The sequence below is a fragment of the Uloborus diversus genome, chromosome 2, assembly GCF_026930045.1.
Source record: "Uloborus diversus isolate 005 chromosome 2, Udiv.v.3.1, whole genome shotgun sequence".
Classification (NCBI taxonomy): Eukaryota; Metazoa; Arthropoda; class Arachnida; order Araneae; family Uloboridae; genus Uloborus; species Uloborus diversus.
The window spans coordinates 153,835,199-153,855,623 of record NC_072732.1 but is presented as its reverse complement, the minus strand read 5'-3'; the positions used below and the strand labels follow the sequence as shown (position 1 = coordinate 153,855,623).

The following is a 20,425-nucleotide window of genomic DNA, read 5'->3' as shown; positions in this document are numbered from 1 at the left end:
CATGACTTCCTTGTATGCCTATTTCATTATCCATGTCTTTTTGATAAATCAAAAGAATATACGTGTACTTATATAACTTTATTAAAAGGTAATATTCTTTAATTGAAAATTTCTTTTGCACTTACGAATGTATGTTAAATACAGAGTGTGGCACTGTCTGTCCTCAAAAGCAAGGACTACCACTCAGGACAGATACCATTTCAAAAAGGGGGATAGGTTGAGGATGGGCACTTTCCGCTCGTACTTACTATGTCTGTCTTTTTCGACACTACATTAAAAAAACAGCTGAACACGTTGTTTTGAACATTTTTACTTCTGGGTTTTCCTCTTTATTTTCATAAAATCAGAGCAGACCTGACGCATGCGCAAATTGGCACTAGGTCTGAGGAAAACAAACAGTACACTCAAATTTGAAGAAATTTGATATTTCGTTCATGTCTCAGATCTAAGATTGAAAAAAAAAAATCAACTCTTATGCTCAAGAACTTGTAGGAACCGGAGAAAATTTGTGTGTGATCTCTTATCATAATAATTATACTACTTATCGATAGGTTTTCTAAATCTGAAAGAAAATGCCATAGTATTATTGTGTTGAAGTTTGTACTTTTTCAATACTATTGATTTCATTTTTCAAATGAAGTTGAAATAATAATTTTTTAGTAAAAAAAAGCATAACAAATAGTACTTTTTTGAAAACCTTTAGCAGGGGGTTTGAACCCTATAAACCTCCCCCTTGTATAAGACACAGGGTAAATTACAAAATTTGAGTAACTGATATGAATTTCAAAACAAAATTTTTGTATCTTTTGTAAATTATTTCAGACTGTGTACAGGAAAAATTAAAAAAAAAAAAATTTGAATTTTGACATCTTGAATTCAAATTATGTTTTTCGCAATCACGAGTGTGTGTAGGTAGGTGTGTGTGTTTGTGTGTGGGGGGTATGTGTGTTGGTGTGTAGGAGGTATGTGTGTTTGTGTGTAGGCATGTGTGTTTGTGTCTGTGTGCTGGCATAAGTGCGTGGGTAGTTGTGTGTATGAATGTTTGTGCGTGAGGGCGGGGTATGTGTATGTGTGTGTAGGCATATGTGTTTGTGTCTGTGCAGGCATGAATGTGTGGGTAGTTGTGTGTATGTGTGTTTGTGTACATGTGTGTAGGTGTATGTGTTTGTGTGTGTGTATGTATGTTTGCGGGTGTGTGTCGGACATGGATGCAACCTGGAGACAGCTTTCGCTATAGGAGCAGCATCGTGAGGAGCCGGTCAACGGTGATGGTGCGGAGGGTGCTGGTGGGAAAATAAAGTGATGGCACGCCAAAAACAGTCAAATGAAAGCCATAAGCAATCATGATCACTGAAAAAAGGAAGACAAAACAATGAACATTTTATTCAAAACAAATTATTGCTGTGATATTCTTCCCACTTAACTGCAAAAATACATAACATAAAAAGAATTTTTTTTAAAAATCAACATTTCAATTGTGATGTTAATTATAGTGAAGTAAAAAAATACATTAAAACCATATTACCTTGTATATCTTGTTGTAAAATATGTTCAAACACCGGAAATAATGCTTCTTCAAATTTCAAGACTGCACTTCTGTTGTTTCCACAGACAATGCGAACAGATAAGCTCAGAGCTTCAAATAAATAATGATTAAAATGTGGCTTGCTTGGGTTCTGGAATTTAAAAAAAGGTAAGAAATGCATAAAAACTAACAAAAAGTAATTTATCTAACAGAAGTAACCTTTAATTTTTAAAGTGGAGGAGACCCCTCCAAGACCTGTTGTCATGGGTGCAAGTTTGGTGATGTGTTCAAGACGGAAAATATTTGCAGCTCCCCCCCCCCCCCCCCGGCCCGCATGCAGGCTTAAGGAAAAATTTATGTGTATTAATGTTGTAGATTTTAGCAATGCCAGTTTTGGAATCTGTGTTCGATTTAAATTTTAAGCCTTTAAATTGTAATATTTTAGCCAGTGGCAAATCCAGGATTTTGTTCTGGGGGTGGCTGAGATCATTAAAAATTTTTCTCTTTGACCAAAGTTCATTGATGTAAATGAAGGCATTTAAAAAAAATATCTATATCATAATTATTTGCCTATCAAGACGTGTTGATGGCTAATGATATTCTCTGAGTCACACTTGAAAGTATCTAAAATTTAGTATTCAGTGGTGTAAAGTTTTAAAATTTAAATGTCAGTGTACTATATAAAAAAAAAAAAAAGAAAAATGTCATGCATTTTAGACACCATGGCTAAGGAATTTGAAGGCACAAATTTCAATTTTCGTTAATTATGCAAAATAATAATAATAATGCGCATCAGAGAAGCTGGTAGTGTAAAAAAACTAAATATAAGAAAGAAAACCTGAAAAATCGTGAACTAAAAGGTTAAAAGTGAGAAACAGTTAAAGAGAGAGGGAGAGGGAAAAAACAAGTAGTAGTGAGGTCTGCAATTTGTCTCTTTCTTCTCTTAAGATTAAATAAATAAATTTTTGGCGCAGGTAGGACAAAATTTCCGAAATTCTAAAGGAAAATGTCGGAAAACTAACATAGTTACTATAGCAAATTCGTGTATCAACCTGAATGAAAACTAATAAAATGATAAATATAGGAAATGATATCTTTTTTATTAATATTTTACATTAAGAACGAATTTAGTTCTGGTTTCTGCAGCCTCATAGCGGCTCCCTGGATTCGCCACTGTTTCAGCGTTTTGAAATCATAATTCCAAAAAATTTCATATCCGGCAATAAGTAGAGGGGGGTCTGGGGCTCTCAACAGATTTTTTTTCAAATTGAAGTCCAAAAAACACTATGGTAAGCCATTTTGGTACAGTTTTGGGAAAGGAGTGGTTCAGGGACTCCTACATCAATTATTTCAGACTGATAGTCCCAAAATATTGAGCAGCCTTCAAAAATATTAGAGAAAGGGTGGGGGTGCTCTGGGCTCTCCCAGAAATCGAAGTTTTAAAAATGAAATTGTACTCCATCTTTCATAATGTTTATACGCTTTTTGAATGCACTATGGAAGGGATGGAGTTCAAGGAACCCTCCTTCGGCAATATTTCGAAACTGAAATTCCAAAAACGCAATTTTAGACGATGTTGGATAATGTTAGGGGGTAAAAGCATTCGCAGCGCTGCACCATTAGTTTTTGCCGATCGTAAACATTTTTATTGTAGCAATAAAATCGCTTAGGAAATAAGGTTTTCAATTTTGCAACATAAATCAGTTCTGATTGGAATGTCTACATAAGGTAGCGCCAACAAACCAGAAATGAAGGAAAGGTGGGGGAAGGGTATGGCTGACTAATGATAATGAACTGGCAACCCCCCCCCCAGTCTTTATTTGGAAAAGAATTCTTTTATAAGATAGCAGGTAGTGAAATTAGCAATAAAAAATCGCTTCAGTGAAGTAGATATATTTTTTTAAACGAGGTATCCTTTCCAATATTCATTAATCAAAAAAAGAAATAGGGGAACTGAATCATAAACCCAGGCAGGGTTCCCGAATCACATCCCTCTTAAGGCACTCAAATATAGCTTAAAGTAGTGCTTTAAATTTTCAGTATCAAAACATTTTCGGAAGAGAACTCCCAAAACCCTTCCTCTGAGTTCACCACTAATGTCCTAAATTTCAATTTTTAAGGCTTCAGTTTCTAAATTGTTTTGTAGAAATAGTACCCCTCTTACCTATAAACAGGACTTATGACAGCCTAAAAGTTTTAATACTTTAATTTTGGAAACTTTTTGTATAAACATGAATTATGACAGCCTAAAAGTTTTAATACTTTAATTTTGGAAACTTTTTGAAAGAACTTTCCTACACCCTTCCCCCTTAAGTCATCCAAAGATAACCCAAAACAAAATTCTTAAAATTTCAGAAACAAAAATATTTCGGGCTGGAGTGCGGAATACCCCCCTCCCCATTGTGTTTACTAAACACAGTGTAAGTTTTTGTTTAAGATTATTTTTTCTATTGAGAGAGCAACTCCCCTCCACACATCGCCAAAGACAACCCAAAGTTTTAAGACTACAATTTCGAAACTGTTTCGAGAAAGACCCTGAATTCCCTAACTCTTAACTCACACAAAAATAGCCAAAATAGCTTTTCAATACTTCAGCATACAGAAGTTTTCGGGAAGAGAGATCCCCCCCCTCCCAACTCTTTCCCCTAAGTTCACTAAATTTGACTTAAATTTGCGATTTCCCCTTTTCATCATCGAAGATTTAAGAATTTAAATTCTAAAACTTATTGAGAGATAAAGCCTTTGAATGCCCTCTTCTTAAGTCTTTTAAAGATTACCTAAAGCTGAGTTCTGAATACTTCAGCTTTGAATATTTTTTGGGAAAGCGGAACCCCGAACCCTAAGATGGTCTAAAGTTGCGCTTTTAAAACTCCTAGTTTCGGAATTTCACCTAAAAAGAGCCCCCTCCCTACCTCTTGACATTGCCAAAGACAGTCTAAAAATTTTAAGACTTCAATTTCAAACACTTTTCGGGAGAGGGTCCGAAATGTCATTTCACTCAAGTCATTTAATTATAACCTCAAATAGTTTTTAATACATCAGCTACAAAACATTTTCATGTTAAAACACCAAAACCATCTCTCATAAATTCACCAAAAATTGCCTAAATAAGTGTTTTTAAGACTCGAGTTTTTTATTTATTTATTTTTCTTTTTAAATCTCCCCCACCCCACTTTTAGATCATTGATAACAGCCTAAAACTTTTTGACTTTTAAATTTTTATGAGTTTGCAGAGGAGAAATATCGAACCACACCTAGCTTCAAAAATGGCTTTCAATTCAGTTTTTCGATATTTTATACTGTAACCTCGGAGTAACACCCCCCCCCCTCTTAGATTGTCCAAGATATCAACGTTTTAAGACCTCAGTATCGTGGGTTAATTTGCGGACAGATTACCCTCTTTGCAAGAGCAGCGTTTTTTCGCAAACTCGTGCTGCCGTTATTTTTCTCCTTTCCTTTCTCTCCCCCCCACCCATATTTCCATTCTAGCGAGTGTTTGATTTAATGACATTAGAATTTAGTGATTCCTCAAGTCTGTCAAAAATGCAGGAACGGTTTGCCCATCGGTGTTTCCAACCAGCTTGAAATTTCCCCTCGATTATTTCCAAATTTCCCATTTTCATTGAAATCTTCAAAATCCCTGATAGTTTCCGTTTTACCTGGTATGTGGACGCCCTTTGCTGTGGCGAAACAATCACTCTCAATCGGTGATTCAGATTCAACTCTTAAGACATTACATAATTTTCATTTATGAGTGTAAAGTTTGCAAAAAAAAAAAAACCCCGGAAATGAAAAAAAAACATAGGATGATCGAAAATAGCATGAGAAAAGGCTAAATTTTTAATCAGAGCCGATTATTTCGAAAAATCAGGGAGAATAGCGAGCAACTCCTCGGTCTGCAATGCAGTGAGTTGTAAATAACAGAGCTACACCTAAAACAGTCAAACGGCGCGAGTCGAAAAGCCACTCCTTCAAAAGCACGTTGCAAACAAAACAAGCCCATGGCGGAAAACCGAGAGAATGTCGATTTAAATTTGTGGTTATGGAACAGTCCAGTAATATTAAAGCATATTTTTCAAACACTCAATTTTTCTTTTTTAAGTAAAAACTGAAAGAAAGTCATTGAATTTCTTTCCGTCCCGACCTCCGTCTTGGAAATTTTGTCCAAGAAGGAAATCCGTCCTGAGACGGAAGGTCTTGCACCCATACCTGTGGTAGAGTTATAATCTTTTAAAAGGCAAAATTATTTGACTATTCTAGTCTTTTGTATTTTTCTTTTTCTATGTCACCTCCTAAAACTTAAATAAAATTCTTAACAATGGCTTACATTTATTCCATTAAATTCATGAATATTTCAAAATTTAATGAATGTTTTTTTTTTTAATTTAATCAAGTATTAAGTTTTATTTATGGTGAATTGACAATTCAAATCAAGAATTCAAAAACATTAAGTTTGACTTAAAGTTAAAAAACATTCAGCTGCATTAGAGAGATTAAAGGCAAAATTTAATAAGAGAAAATTCTAATTCCCCCTGTAGGTAGGATAAAAAAAGAGCACATCACTTTATAGGTTTGGAAAATGAAAAGGAAATAAAAGGGAAAATCATTGATTTATGGTGCATTAAAGACATTTTCTGCTTTTTCAATTGTAGTATAAATATTCTGAAACTGGTAATTAGTCATGCTTGCTTTTTTGAGCAAGAAGTTGATACCATGCTTCACTGGAGCATATGACAATCTATTATATATAATAACCTCATAAACCCCCTTTGTCAAGAAATATATTTTTACATACACTAAAATATTGATTTTAAAAAAGATATAGACCTTTATTTTATGCAGATTTGTTTAGTTTATATAGTTTAAGATTTCAGGTCTTTATTTTGTTTTACGCAGATGAGTTTCGATTTTATGGGGAGGCAGCATTGCAAACAGAGAAAGTTTTCCCCGCTTTCAGAATCCAGTTGTATTTAAAGTTAACAAATCAATGTCTTACAATTTGACAATAACTTAATTTTTTGTCACATGCATGAGTTTTTTTTGTTCAATTCCTATATTTATCTCTTTGATCTATAAAAACAAGCAAAAAAGTAGCACTTACTTTGCTAACAATACTAAGCTTCATTGTTAATTTAGGAAAAAGGTCTCCAAGAAAAGGAATCACAGCTTCTTGTAGGGCAGAAAATGTTCTCATAAGAGCTTGAAAGGATTAAAAAACATGCATATAAGAAAAACAATTTAAGTAAAATTCAGCAATGTTTATAAAGAATTATTTAAAACAAATTTAAATGAACCTTTCATGATATATTCATTTTCAGATGATCCAGGATGGTCGAAGGCAGCATATAAATTAGTTAAAAGAACCTGCGCAATAGGTTGAATGTCACAACTCTTAAAGCTGTAAAATACATATCATAACGTTACCAAAGTAACAAAGAAAAAAAAAATTAAATAAATAAAAATAGTATATGTGTACTAGTTAACATGAATAGAAAAGCAGAATTTAAGCCAAAAGAAACCAGGACAAAAAGCTTTAATCACGACACAGTTCAATAGGTGCCTCTGGTAGCTCTGAGTCTGGTAGTAACATAGTACAGGAAAAAAAACTTAGAAAAAGAAATTAACTTCGAGAAATCCCCCCAAAAAACCTGGAGCCTCATCAGGAGCTCTTTTCTGGTAGAGATAGCCATGAAACCTTGAATATTACAGGCTATAAGCCTAGAAATGCAATATTAGTCATTGGATGTTTCACAAACAAGCACAGGGAAATAACTGGTCCAAGTCATACAAAATAACACAAACATGCGTACAAAACACGTACATAGAAATACAAAATAATTACATAAATAACTGAGCAAACTACCAAAAATTGAACCGAATGAAAGAAAAAGGAACTATTCAAAACCAACCTTCTACCTGCCCAACACTACACGGATTAAACTATGTGAGTTTTGCTGGATAACAGTTAGGGTCAGGTGGGGTAAAGTGGTCAATGGGGTAAAGTGGTCACATTTCAAATAAATGCCTATAGCTTGGAAATTAATGTTCGAATGAATGTGAAAATTTTATTTTAGGGTAGTGCATTTAGAAACTACATTTTGAATACAAAATTTTACAACTGGCAAAATTTTATTTCGTAAAAAAAAATATTTTGTGTAAATATGAAAATTCCTAAAATCTAAACACCTTTTTTAACTTCCTTGGGAAATTTTGTTTGTTAGAATTATGAACAGATTGACTGCACAGGAAGCTTCCTACATGTCACCAGAACCCTTACTCATTAGCAGTTAGCTGAATCTATTTTGAATAATTTTTTAGAACAATTTAAGTAAGATGGGGTAAAGTGGTTATAATATTAGGCTTAAACGAATATTGTTCTTCTAAAGTCACTTAATCTTTAAGTATAAGGCAGATATAAATTAAATATTAATTTCACTTAAAATGTATTGTTATTACAATAAACAGGGGTATATGCGTATGCATACGCATATACTCGTGTAGGCACGTATATATACGTATTCACATAAATGCACCAATAAACACGTATTTAGGTATCTGCAAGTGTTTTTTATCTAGACAGATATACATTCGACTATACACGTATATTCCCGCTTATGGTTGTATGTATACAAACAATTAAATACTCAGTGGGACCCGCATATATGCGTATGTTCTCAAGTAGACACTTGCATACTAGCATATGATATACATCTATGCAGGTTGAGTCTAAACTCTTGTGCAAATTATTAAAAGGTGTTAGACGGGAGGGTAAGAAGCAAGAATCATAAAAAACATATGGAATCAAACTCAAGGCTGACGCACTACATGCACATAAAGCCAGAAACTAATGGAAGCAAAACAAGTCACAAATTTATTACACAAAGATAATTTTACACAACATTTTAGGTTTTAAGAAAGTATTAAAGTTATTGATGAAATTTGCGGCCGGCAGCTGGAATACGTGCATCGCAATCACACTGTTGCAATAACGAGACTTATGAAAATCTTTCATCAGTCACCGTGCCTTTGTTGCGATGCGTGCTACTACAGGCCGTAACTTTTAACAACTGCTCTAAATATTTCTTAAAAACTAAAATTTCGGGTAAAATCATCTTTGTATAACAAATTTGTGACCTGTTTTGCTAACATCAGTTTCTGACTTTTTGTGCATGTAGTGCGTCAGCGACCATAAGTTCCTTATGATTCTTTGCTTTTTATTCTCCCCTTTCACACCACTTAGATTGTGCAAAAGATCTTGGATCTATTCTGTAAGCATACATGTATATTAGCGGATATACTCGTGGATATACATGGATACATGTACTGGTGTATACACGTAAATGCACGTATATACGTCGAAAAGGTATATAATCGTGTATACACGTAAACATACGTATATACTCGTTCTTCCATATACATTTACGTGAGTAGACTCAAACAAACACGCACTGATACATCCACGAATTAACTCGTGTATACCTGTATAAGTATGTATGTACACTTATATATGCGTATATACATCAACTATACACGTATATACTCAGGTATGCACACATATATTCGAGATACAAGTGTAAAACACGCATATGATATTCGTTTATACGCGTATATACTCGCATATAGACGTGACATGTCTATTCATAAATGAACATACGTCGTGTTTACTCATGTCTACATGACACGTATAGTATACTCGTGTATACCCGTATATACTTGTATACTTGTAACTATAAAAATAACCGAAATATTCAAAAATTAGGGTTATTTGCAATGGTTTTGCAGTTTTTTTTAAAACTATGACCACTTTACCCCATGCTATGACCACTTTCCCCCATCCCATGGGGTAAAGTGATCATAAAAGCAAAGGGAAATGAAAGTGTTATAGAACTACTTTAATCAGTATTTTTTTTCCTGAAATTCAATGCACCGTGTTCTTTAATAATGCAATGTAAAATAACAACAAAAAGAGTTGAAGTGTTTAAAGAATTTATTGCGTTTATTATCCACCTAAGTTGAAAACTTACAATTTTATCACCACTTTACCCCACCAGACCCTAATAATTAAGGCTGTAGTTTAAAGCATAATGCTGCATCCAGATTTGTTTCATTACTGCATTTTTTTTTTTTTTTTGTATCTTTAACCTGAGACAATAATGTTAAAAAAACTTCCTTGCCAATGCAGCTGTGAAAATGAATTGGGGTAGTACACTTCGAATTCAAAATATAATCATTTATTGTACAGTGTGAGATTTAGTTCTTTCTTACTGAGTTCGATATTTATATCGAGGAAAGCTATTGAATAATTACTAGGGTCTGGTGGGGTAAAGTGGTCATAAAATCGTAGGTTTTCAACTTAGGTGAATAATAAATAAAATAAATTCTTTAAACACTTAAACTTTTTTTGTTTTTATTTTACATTGCATTATTAAAGAACACGGTACATTGAGTTTTAGGAAAATAAATATTGATTTAAGTAGCATTACAACCCTTTCTTTTCCCTTTGTATTTATGACCACTTTACCCCATGGGGTGGGGGAAAGTGGTCATAGCATGGGGTAAAGTGGTCATAGTTAAAAATAGATGCAAAACCATTAAAAACAACCCTAATATTTGTATATTTCGCTTATTTTTATAGTTACAAGTATATGCACAAGCATATGTGAGTATACACGAGTATATACGTGTCCTGTAAACATTAGTAAACACGTTCATATATGAGTAGATGCATGTATGCATCAGATACATGCATGCACGTGCCTACTCAAGCATATACGTGTATATAAGCATGTATACGTGATAAGCTACAGGAGTGCATGCGTGTATACACGAGTATATACGTGCCACGTGTATGTACGGGTATATATGTGTGTAAACGAACATCATATGAGTGTATGCACTTGTATCTTGAGTATATACGTGCATACATGAGTGTATACGTGTACAGTAGACGTATACACGCATATATAAGTGTACATACACAAATATACGGGTATACACGAGTTAATTCGTGGATACATCCAGTGTATGTTTGGGGGTACGTGTATACTAACATTGTGAAGCACGTGTATACGTATGTATACGTGCAAACATGGTTATATACCTGTATAGACGTATATACGTACATTTACGTGTATACACAAGTACATGTATGTATACACGAGTATACAAGCTTATATACATGTGTGCCTACAGAGTGAAAACAAGATCTTGGGCAAAAATCTAAGGGGTGTGAGAGGGGAGGATAAGAAGCAAAGAATTATAAAGAACTTACTTTCGCTGACACGCTACATGCACACAATGCCAGAAACTGATGGATGCAAAACAAATCACCAATTTGTTACACAAAGATGATTTTGCCCAAGATTTTAGTTTTTAAGAAATATTTAGAGCAGTTGTTAAAAGTTACGGCCTGTAGCTCTAATACAAGCATCGCAACAAAGGCGCATCGGCTGATGAAAGTTTTTCAAAAGTCTCGTTATTGTAACAGAGCGTGCTTTGTGATTGTGACGCACATATATCACAGCTGCAGGCCGCAAATTTCATCAATCGCTTTAAAATTTTCTTGAAACCTAAAATGTTGTGTAAAACTGTCTTTGGGTAATAAATTTTTGACCAGTTTTGCATCCATCAGTTTCTGACTTTGCGTGCATGTAGCGCGTCAGTATTGTGTTTGTTTCCTTATGTGATTCTTTCTTCTTATCCTCCCCTCTAACACCTTTTAATAATTTGCTTAAAAATTTAAACTCATCCTGTATACTTGTATATCATATGCTTGTATGTAAGTGTCTACTCGAGTACGTACGCATATATGAGTGTCTACCTGAGTATATAAGTGTTTATATATATAAACGAGTATATACGTTATAGTCGAATGTATATCTGTATAGATTAAAAATACTTGCAGATACCCATATATGTATTTATTGGTGCATTTATGTGAATACGTCTATATATACGTGCCTACACGAGCATATGAGTATACTTACGCATATACTCGTATATTTAACACCATTTACTGAAAAAACAATACATATTAAGTGACATTAATATTTAATTTATATCTGCCTTATACTTAATGATTAAGTGACATTAGAAGAACAATACTTGTTAAGCCTAATATTATGACCACTTTACCCCATCTTACTAAAATTGTTCTAAAAAATTATCTAAAATAGATTCAACTAACTGCTAATGAGTAAGATTTCTTGAGACATGTAGGAAGCTTCCTATGCAGTCAATCTGTTCATAATTCTAACAAACAAAATTTCTCAAGGAAGTTAAAAGAGGTCTTCAGATTTAAAAACTTTTCATATTGACACAAAATATTTTTTTTTTACCGAATAACATTTAGCCAGTTGTAAAATTTTGTACTCAAAATGTAGTTTCTTACTACACTACTCTATAATAAAATTTTCACATTCATTCGAACATTTATTCCCAAGCTATAGCCATTTATTTGACGACTGACCACTTTACCCCATTGACCACTTTCCCCCACCAGACCCTATAGGTCTGTTTTAACATAAGCTCAGCGGGGTAGATTACTTTATATGAGCTGTGAAAGAGTGTGTTGTTAAATATAATAATGCCATCTGTATACCTAAAAGCTATACGTTATTGTTCACTTAAAATATGGACTCGAAAAAATATACAAATGCACTGGAAAAATAAGTACAAATTGGGTTTCCATTTGTCTGTATGCTGAGTTTAGAGCCATTAAAAAGATAATTCTTGAAAAAACAGAACTTAATTACGTTTATGATTTTTGGATGATCAAGTGCATGTTTTCTACAAGAAGAAAATAACATTGATAGAAAATAATGGTAGGCAAAGAGGATTTGACAAGCACAACGTAAAAAAGATACAGCAAATAAAAGTCTATGATTCTTACAAACTTGATTTGTAAAATTTCATGCTTGTTAAGATTTACAATAAGATGGGAAAAAGTAAAAACTTTTAAGTGGACTTTCACCCATTTCATTAAGAACATACATAAAATATTCATCATCTTAAGTTTCAGATATTAAAGTTACAAAATACATATTTATAGTGTCACTTGAATATGATTAACATTTTTAAGTAATTCCCAACCTTTCTTTCCTTTAAATTTAAAATCCTCATAAGAAAGCTGATGTAACCGAAAATTAAAAAAGTGATTCAAATCTTTACAAATACTCACCACTGCCCTCCAACTTCACTCTTCATAGTAAAAACCCTTTCAATAGCATGTGCTGCATATGTATGCACAACAATGCTTTTGGCTTTCAGCAGATTTATTACATGTGGTAAGGTGCTAAGAACAAGCTCTTTTGGAAGCTAAAAGGATACATCAAAAGGACAGAGAAATTACACAGCAGAATTAATAGCATCATAAGCAATATACAGAGTTTTTTTTTTTTTTTTAATGTTATTTAAAGGGAGGGGGGAACCCCAGTCTCACCAAATGAACAATATTATTTTCCCCAAGTTTATTACTCAAACTAACGCCACTATAAAACATTAGCTAGTTCCACAACAGCTTCAGACTTATTCATGTTCTATGTATTTGAAGCCATTTAGAATAAATCTAGTAGGATAATTTAACCTTGAAATGTTATAACAACTTATTGGAAAAATTGTCTAGTGAAGGACATTCTTTCCTGTTTGAAATCGTCTATTCTAAGACAAAAATAGTGAAATAACCTATATTTAAAACAATGATATAAGCTTAGTCTGACTTTTTAAATACAAATTGTGGCTCTGTATATTTCATGAACCCAAAATATTGGTTGAGCCAGGTCCCTCAATAAGCAGTCTTAGTTCACGCTATTGTTAGACACCCGGGTTTATCCCAATAAGCTGTTAAATTGTCGCATTGACTATGTTTCAACTATGGGCAAAACAGTGTCCTTCTACACACAAATCTTCAATTATCAGTCACAACATAAACTATTGAATTCTCTTGAATTTCATATATATATATATATATATATATATATATATATACATATATATATATAAAATTAAGCAAACCGAATTACAAATAATAAACAAATTATAAATAACAAATGATGATAAAAAGGAAAAATGCAAACAGCTATTAAGTAGGAATAGATAAAGAGTGAATCCAGAGCTCATCAGCCGTGGAGGATTCATTAATTATGGTCAAAAGACCAAAATTTTAACTATGAACTAGAAGAGAATGTTTAAGCTCCAGTACATGTAATATAGAGTAACAATGGGCAAACGCACCACTTGCTAAGCTAAAAACAATAAACTAGAGCTCAAACCTAAAACTAAAAGCAGGGGGTTTTGCCTCGACTAATTAGGAAAACAAGTTCCGATAATTAGCCATCCACGGGACAGTACCTGCCTATAACAAAATCGTCTTACCTTGAAATCCACGTAAACAAAACCAAATCCATTGTTCAACCTGATAAAAAAACATTCCATTTGTCAACAAAACATTAAAAACATAAAAACATATCCAGAAATCAGTCCATAGACATACCGAGTCGCCTGTTTCGCACGTGTAAAAAATTCATCCACCCCGGTGATTCATAAAAAATGGTTTGTCACGGTTGTATCATACATTTTCACAGTTAAACAGTTTCAAAAGAAGCGAAATGCTCATCGAAGGCTATAGTTAAGCAAATGTTTTCAACTAGATTTTTAGGGAAGTTATTATTAAAAAGTAAGTTTTTGAGTACTGAAATTTCTTGCTTAAATGCAGAAATGGTATTGCAAATTCTTTTAATTCTGATAGCTTGCGAAACAATAATGCCAATAAAAACCTTTTTACTTAGGAGGAAAAATCTTGTAAGCTGTTAACTGTGAAATTGAATTCGCGTCTTTTATCATAGATTGTAGTGGAACAATTTGAGTCAATTTGTATGTTGATATCCAGGAAATTAAAGCTATTTTGATTAGAACTGGTCTTTTTGAGCTTTAATGAACTATGATAAATAGTTTTGCTAAGTTCAGAAAAATTAGGAAAATTTATACACAAAAGGTCATCAATGTATCTGCAACAAAGAGGTGTAGAGGAAGGATTATCAATTAAATATTTTCTCTCATAATATAAAAGAAACAGGTTGGCTAATGTAGAGCTAAAATTAGCTCCCATTGCTATGCCATTAATTTGTAGAAAACATGAATTACCATTTTTGAAAAAATTATTGAAAATACAAAATTTAAAAAGATCAAGAAAAAACAATTCATTAAAATCAAGGGAATCCTTGACTGAATTAAAAAGTTCAGAAACAGAGGAAAAAAGTTCAATGAGTGGGATATTGGTGAAGAGGTTTTCAAAATCAAAAGTTTCTAAGTAATTTATATCAAGCATATTAAGTAAATTGATCACTTCAACACTATTATTAACAATCCAGAACCAATTCATTTGTTGAAGTTTAAGTTGTTCAAGAATTTTTTTGAGAAACTCTTCAAGCTTTACACTCAGATTTTTTCCAATGGTGTTGGTGGCAGAGCAAATAAAGCAAAATCCAACAGGTGTTTTATGAAATTTTGGAATTGCATATAAGTAAGGTAAGTTAACAGAATCAGGACGTGACAATTTAAAAAGTTTGTAAGCAGCAGCAAATTTTTTGATGATGTAGGATTCATTAAGTTTGGAGGAAACATAAGTGGTGGTTTTTTCTAGTTCATTTTTCAAAATATTAGCATATAATTTTTTGCAGCAGATAGAGTAATTAGAACTGGCTTTATCAACAACTGTAAAGACAAAGGCTTTCTTAAAATCATTGATGGCATTATTTTCATCAGCAGAGAGATGGAAGTATGAAGATTCTGTGTTAACAATATCACGTAAACGTGATTTCAGTTCAAATAAAAAGTGGTGTCTATATTCAAGAAATGCATTAAGTGGAACATTAAAACAATAGGAGATTTTTCTTAAAAAATATTCAAGTTCAAATGTAAGCTTATTAAAAGCTTTTAGGAAATTAATACGAAAATTAGGCCGATATTTAGTACCCAAACTAAAAAGATTAATGAGTTTTTTGTTTTGTAAAAAATTCAAATCACCGGTCAGAATATGACCAAGATCAGAGTTGAAGAAGATGGAATTAGAGAAATTAGCACAATTACAATCAAAGTTCAAATATTTATCAAAATTTTTTGCAACTTCTTGATAGTTTAGAATTTTTTTCGAGAAAGGAGGATTGAATAAAATCTGAGTGTAAAGCTTGAATAGTTTCTCAAAAAAATTCTTGAACAACTTAAACTTCAACAAATGAATTGGTTCTGGATTGTTAATAATAGTGTTGAAGTCATCAATTTACTTAATACGCTTGATATAAATTACTTAGAAACTTTTGATTTTGAAAACCTCTTCACCAATATCCCACTCATTGAACTTTTTTCCTCTGTTTCTGAACTTTTTAATTCAGTCAAGGATTCCCTTGATTTTAATGAATTGTTTTTTCTTGGTCTATTTAAATTTTGTATTTTCAATAATTTTTTCAAAAATGGTAATTCTTGTTTTCTACAAATTAATGGCATAGCAATGGGAGCTAATTTTAGCTCTACATTAGCCAACCTTTTTCTTTTATATTATGAGAGAAAATATTTAATTGATAATCCTTCCTCTACATCTCTTTGTTGCAGATACATTGATAACCTTTTGTGTATAAATTTTCCTAATTTTTCTGAGCTTAGTAAAACTATTTACAGGGGTCTGTCCAGGATTTTTCATAGGGTCCGTTTTTTGTAAAAAATCAAATAATTTTGTGAAAAATGAATTAATTTTGTGAAAAATCAGAAAATTTCGCAAAAAAAAAAAAATATATTTTTGTTAAAACGAAATTTTAGAATTTAGAGATGGCACAAACTGCATCAATTAAACTTAAAGTTGAGTGTTTTCCTTCTCTATGACAAGAAAATCATTCTGGATTTTTTTCTGATATTTGGCGGGGGGGGGGGGGGGGGGGCATCGCTCTTTCAAGTATCAATATTTATCTACCATTCTGCATTATGTTAAATTATACTAGATGTTAGAGATGCAACGAATAGTAATTTGGCCGAATACCGAATATTCGGCCATAGTCAAGGCCGAATATTCGGCTATTCGGCCGCCGAATAGTTAACTTGTTTTTGTCTAAAAACAAAGCACAGTTTGTATTGAAAGCACATTTGTGTGCATTAAACAGCTTAAAATACTATATCACACTAGAAAAAAAATGTTTTGGAGTGAATTAATTATTTTTTGAAAGCATTAGTATTATCTTTAACAATATTTGGCCGAATAATTACTAATAGCAGGCACTAAGAGCAATCCTATTCATCTTATGTAAACCTATTTAATTTTCTGTTTAAACTGGTAATCTAAAAAATAAAGAATCTATTCAAATAAGCTTCTTTTTTACCTCCCTTTCATAAGAACTTCCTTTTTCAACATTCCTCTTTTACTTTCAAAATCTGTTCTTTTGACTCCCTACCAAAGCTTGTTCTGTATCCTTTCCCCCTTAACCCCTTCTAACTAATGGACTGGTTCTAACTGATAAGGGTTGTAAATGGCAAGAAGGCAGTAGCTCTGTGCAGATCCAGGTTTTGGTTTAATCTGGTATTACATTTTTTTTTACTTTACAAACCTGTTCTTTCAATAGGCTCAATAGTTGTTCTGTCACTACCCTAACCCCTTTCAAAAGAGTGGACTAGTTCTAACTGATAAGAACCCCTTTCAAAAGAGTGGAATAGCTCTAACTGATAAGAGTCAGTAATATTAGTTGCTCTAAGCAAGTATTTTATTCTGTTCTGAGTTCAAAGAAAGCAAAATGGATTTTTCTGTCAATAAAAGAAGTATTGTTTGGAGCATTTTTGAACCTATACCAAATGATTGCACAAAAGCAAGATGTAAATTGTGCAAAAGTATTCTGTCAAGAGGAGGAGTTGGAAAAAAAGCAACTACAAGCTCACTGATGAACCATTTGGCTAAAAAGCATCCAGAAGAATATAATGAAAAAAGCAAAAACCAAACTTGTGATGCAGTTGTGGAAGCAAATATACCATCTACATCTACACCCAGTACAAGTCAAGGCGTAAAAAGGAAGCAAGAAACCATTGATTCACTTTTTGAAAAGAAAAAAAAAATGGGACATTAATGACAACCGATCAGTAGAACTGCACACTTTAATTGCGGAAATGATAGCATGCGACAATCAACCATTTAGTTTTGTCGAAGATGAAGGCTTCATTAATTTAATGAAAAAAGCTCAGCCACAGTATAAAATTCCCAGCCGGGAATATTTTAAACAGAAAGTTATTCCTTCTCTTTATGAAGATTGCAAAAAAAAAATTGTAACATTAATATCAGATGCAGAATTCATATCACTAACATCGGATATTTGGACTAGTTCTGTCAGCAATGAAAGTTTCATGAGCTTTACTGCCCACTGGATATCAAAGGATTTTATTTATCATCACGCTGCCCTGGAAGCGAAGCATTTTCCGGGAAGCCATACTGGTGAAGCTATCTGTGATATGGTCAAAACAGTGGTTGACGATTGGAAAATGAATGACAAAATCCACATAGTATTACGTGATGAAGGATCAAATATCAAGAAAGGAGTACGTATTTCAAACTTGAAAAATGAATCCTGCTTTTTACACTCCTTGCATTTGACTGTATGCGATGGTTTAGCATCACAAAGATCAATAAGCGATTTAATTGCTCAAGGAAAAAAGATTGTCAAACATTTCAGTCATTCTCCCTTAGCATGTTCAAGATTGAGAAGCATTCAAGCGAATGAGTTAAAAGTTCCTGAGAAAAAACTAATACAAAGCGTGTCTACTCGATGGAACAGCACATATTACATGCTGGAAAGATTATTAGATCAAAAAAACGCAGTTTCTCTATATGCCTCTAAATTTGGGGATATAAGCAACTTAAGTTCAAATCAGTGGACAGTTTTGGAAAAGGTGCTCCATCTTCTGAAACCATTCGAAGAAATAACAAAACAAATTTCACTATCAAAATCATTTATTTCTGAAGTCATCCCAATACTTACAACATTAAAATTATATTTGGATAAATTAAGCGACTTTTCTGGAGTTGGTACAATGAAGGATACTCTTAGCCAAAGTTTAGAGAAGAGATTTTCATCAATTCAAAACAATGAACACTACTGCATTGCTACAGTGTTAGATCCGAGATTTAAATTATTTTTTTTCAACAAAATTGAAGCAAAAGACACTGAAGTTAAGTCAAAACTTATAGCTATTATGAAAAGTACCAGCACTAAACCAGCTGAATTACTGGAGAAAAATATTTCAAGTTCATTCCTTCCAACATCTGAAGCACAAAATTCTTTGTGGGCGTGTTTCAATGAAATTGCAACGCAACCACTAAGTGAAGCCCCGGAAGAAACCTCCACTCAAAATGAAATTGACCGATATCATTCCCAACCACTTTTGCGAAGAACTGACTGTCCCTTAAAATGGTGGGCGCAAAACACTGAAGCTTATCCTAATCTATCTCAGTTAACCAGGAAATACCTTTCAGCACCAGGAAGCACTGTTTATAGTGAACGATTGTTCTCAGAAGCTGGAAACATTTATGAGAAAAAGAGAAATAGACTTTCTCCTGAAAATGCTGAAAAATTATTGTTCTTACATCATAATTTGCATGCGTATAAAAATAAGTAACTGTTTTATGATAACATATGATAAAATTATGATATGTTCCCAAGTCCCCAAAATTATTTTTTTCAAGTTTCAATTCATTTTTTCCCGCATTTCTTTTTTCTAAGTAATTGTGTAATATTTATGTTTATCATTTTAACCACTTCTCTATCCCTAGTTGTTGTGTCCATTCAATTATTTTTGAAGAAGCCAATCTACACTAATAGTTATTGCTTAATGCCAAGAGGGGCAGTTTTCACCCCCCCCCCCCTTTTTTTTTGTTTAGTGCAAAAAATTCCATTTTTAAGTGATAGAATACTAGGTTAGATTAGAAATACTTGTACTCTAAATGATTTTTATTTTTCTCTCTGCCTTTCTAATTAAAATAATGATGCATTTTGAGATTTCGTAAAGTTTCACGACACTGAATATTTTTGCAATATTTTTTAATTTTTTATTTTCGTTTGTTCTAAAACATCCAAAGAAAACAGTTCCACTTTTGCAATCATAATTTTTTTTTATTTAGCTGAAATGTAATTTTTCATATGGTGTTTATAAATCAGTGTACTTCTGTTTTTGTATTGATATTTTTTCCCAAAATATGTTTATACCAAAATTTCTGAATCCTTTAGTTAGTTGTATTTTAAAACTTGATAAGTCTTATTTCCTTTATTTTGTAAATATCACATTCACAATTGACCATTACACCTATTCTTGGTCCCTTGATTTAAATTTTTATTTTTAAAATAATGATTTTGTCCCTCTATAATCATGCAATGTTTCTTTTTCCCTTGTGAAGGCTTTATAAAAATGTTCATTATTTGGTTAAAACAATTGAATCTAATTTTTAAACAATCATATCCTATTTTAATATGAAACAGAACTTCATTATCTTTGAAAAAAAAAAAAAAAAATTATTGCAGTGTCAGGATCAGGATTATGCATATGCAATATTTACTGCTAATGAACCAATTGCTCTATGTTATTCAAAATGAAAATTTATTATTTACAATTACTTTTTTTTTCTCATTCATAATCTATTACTTGAAAAATAGCATTGTCACACTGTATATATATTTTTAATGTTTTAGTTGGATTAGTATATAAAAGTGGATTAAAAGACTTTTTTAATTTTTATGTATTAAGTTTAGCTATTATACAAAGTACTAGTAGTTTTAGACTTCAGGTCCCTTTTTTCCCTTGCGGCTAATTAAAAATCTGGTTTGAACCTGGACATATCATACTACTGCAGACATTACAAAGGTGGTTTTCAAAATGTTGTAA

The 20,425-nt window shown here is 32.5% G+C and overlaps 1 protein-coding gene across 1 annotated transcript in view; it reads right to left on the bottom strand.

Annotated features, from left to right (window-relative positions):
- Positions 1-20,425, bottom strand: part of LOC129216093 (exportin-2-like) — a 126,236-nt gene that overhangs the window by 17,054 nt on the left and 88,757 nt on the right. Inside the window, exons 16-19 of the mRNA XM_054850243.1 lie at positions 12,705-12,841; positions 6,820-6,923; positions 6,627-6,724; positions 1,526-1,676 (exon numbers count right to left, since the gene is read on the bottom strand). Coding sequence (XP_054706218.1) covers positions 1,526-1,676; positions 6,627-6,724; positions 6,820-6,923; positions 12,705-12,841 — 490 coding nt within the window. The remainder of the gene's footprint in view (positions 1-1,525; positions 1,677-6,626; positions 6,725-6,819; positions 6,924-12,704; positions 12,842-20,425) is intronic.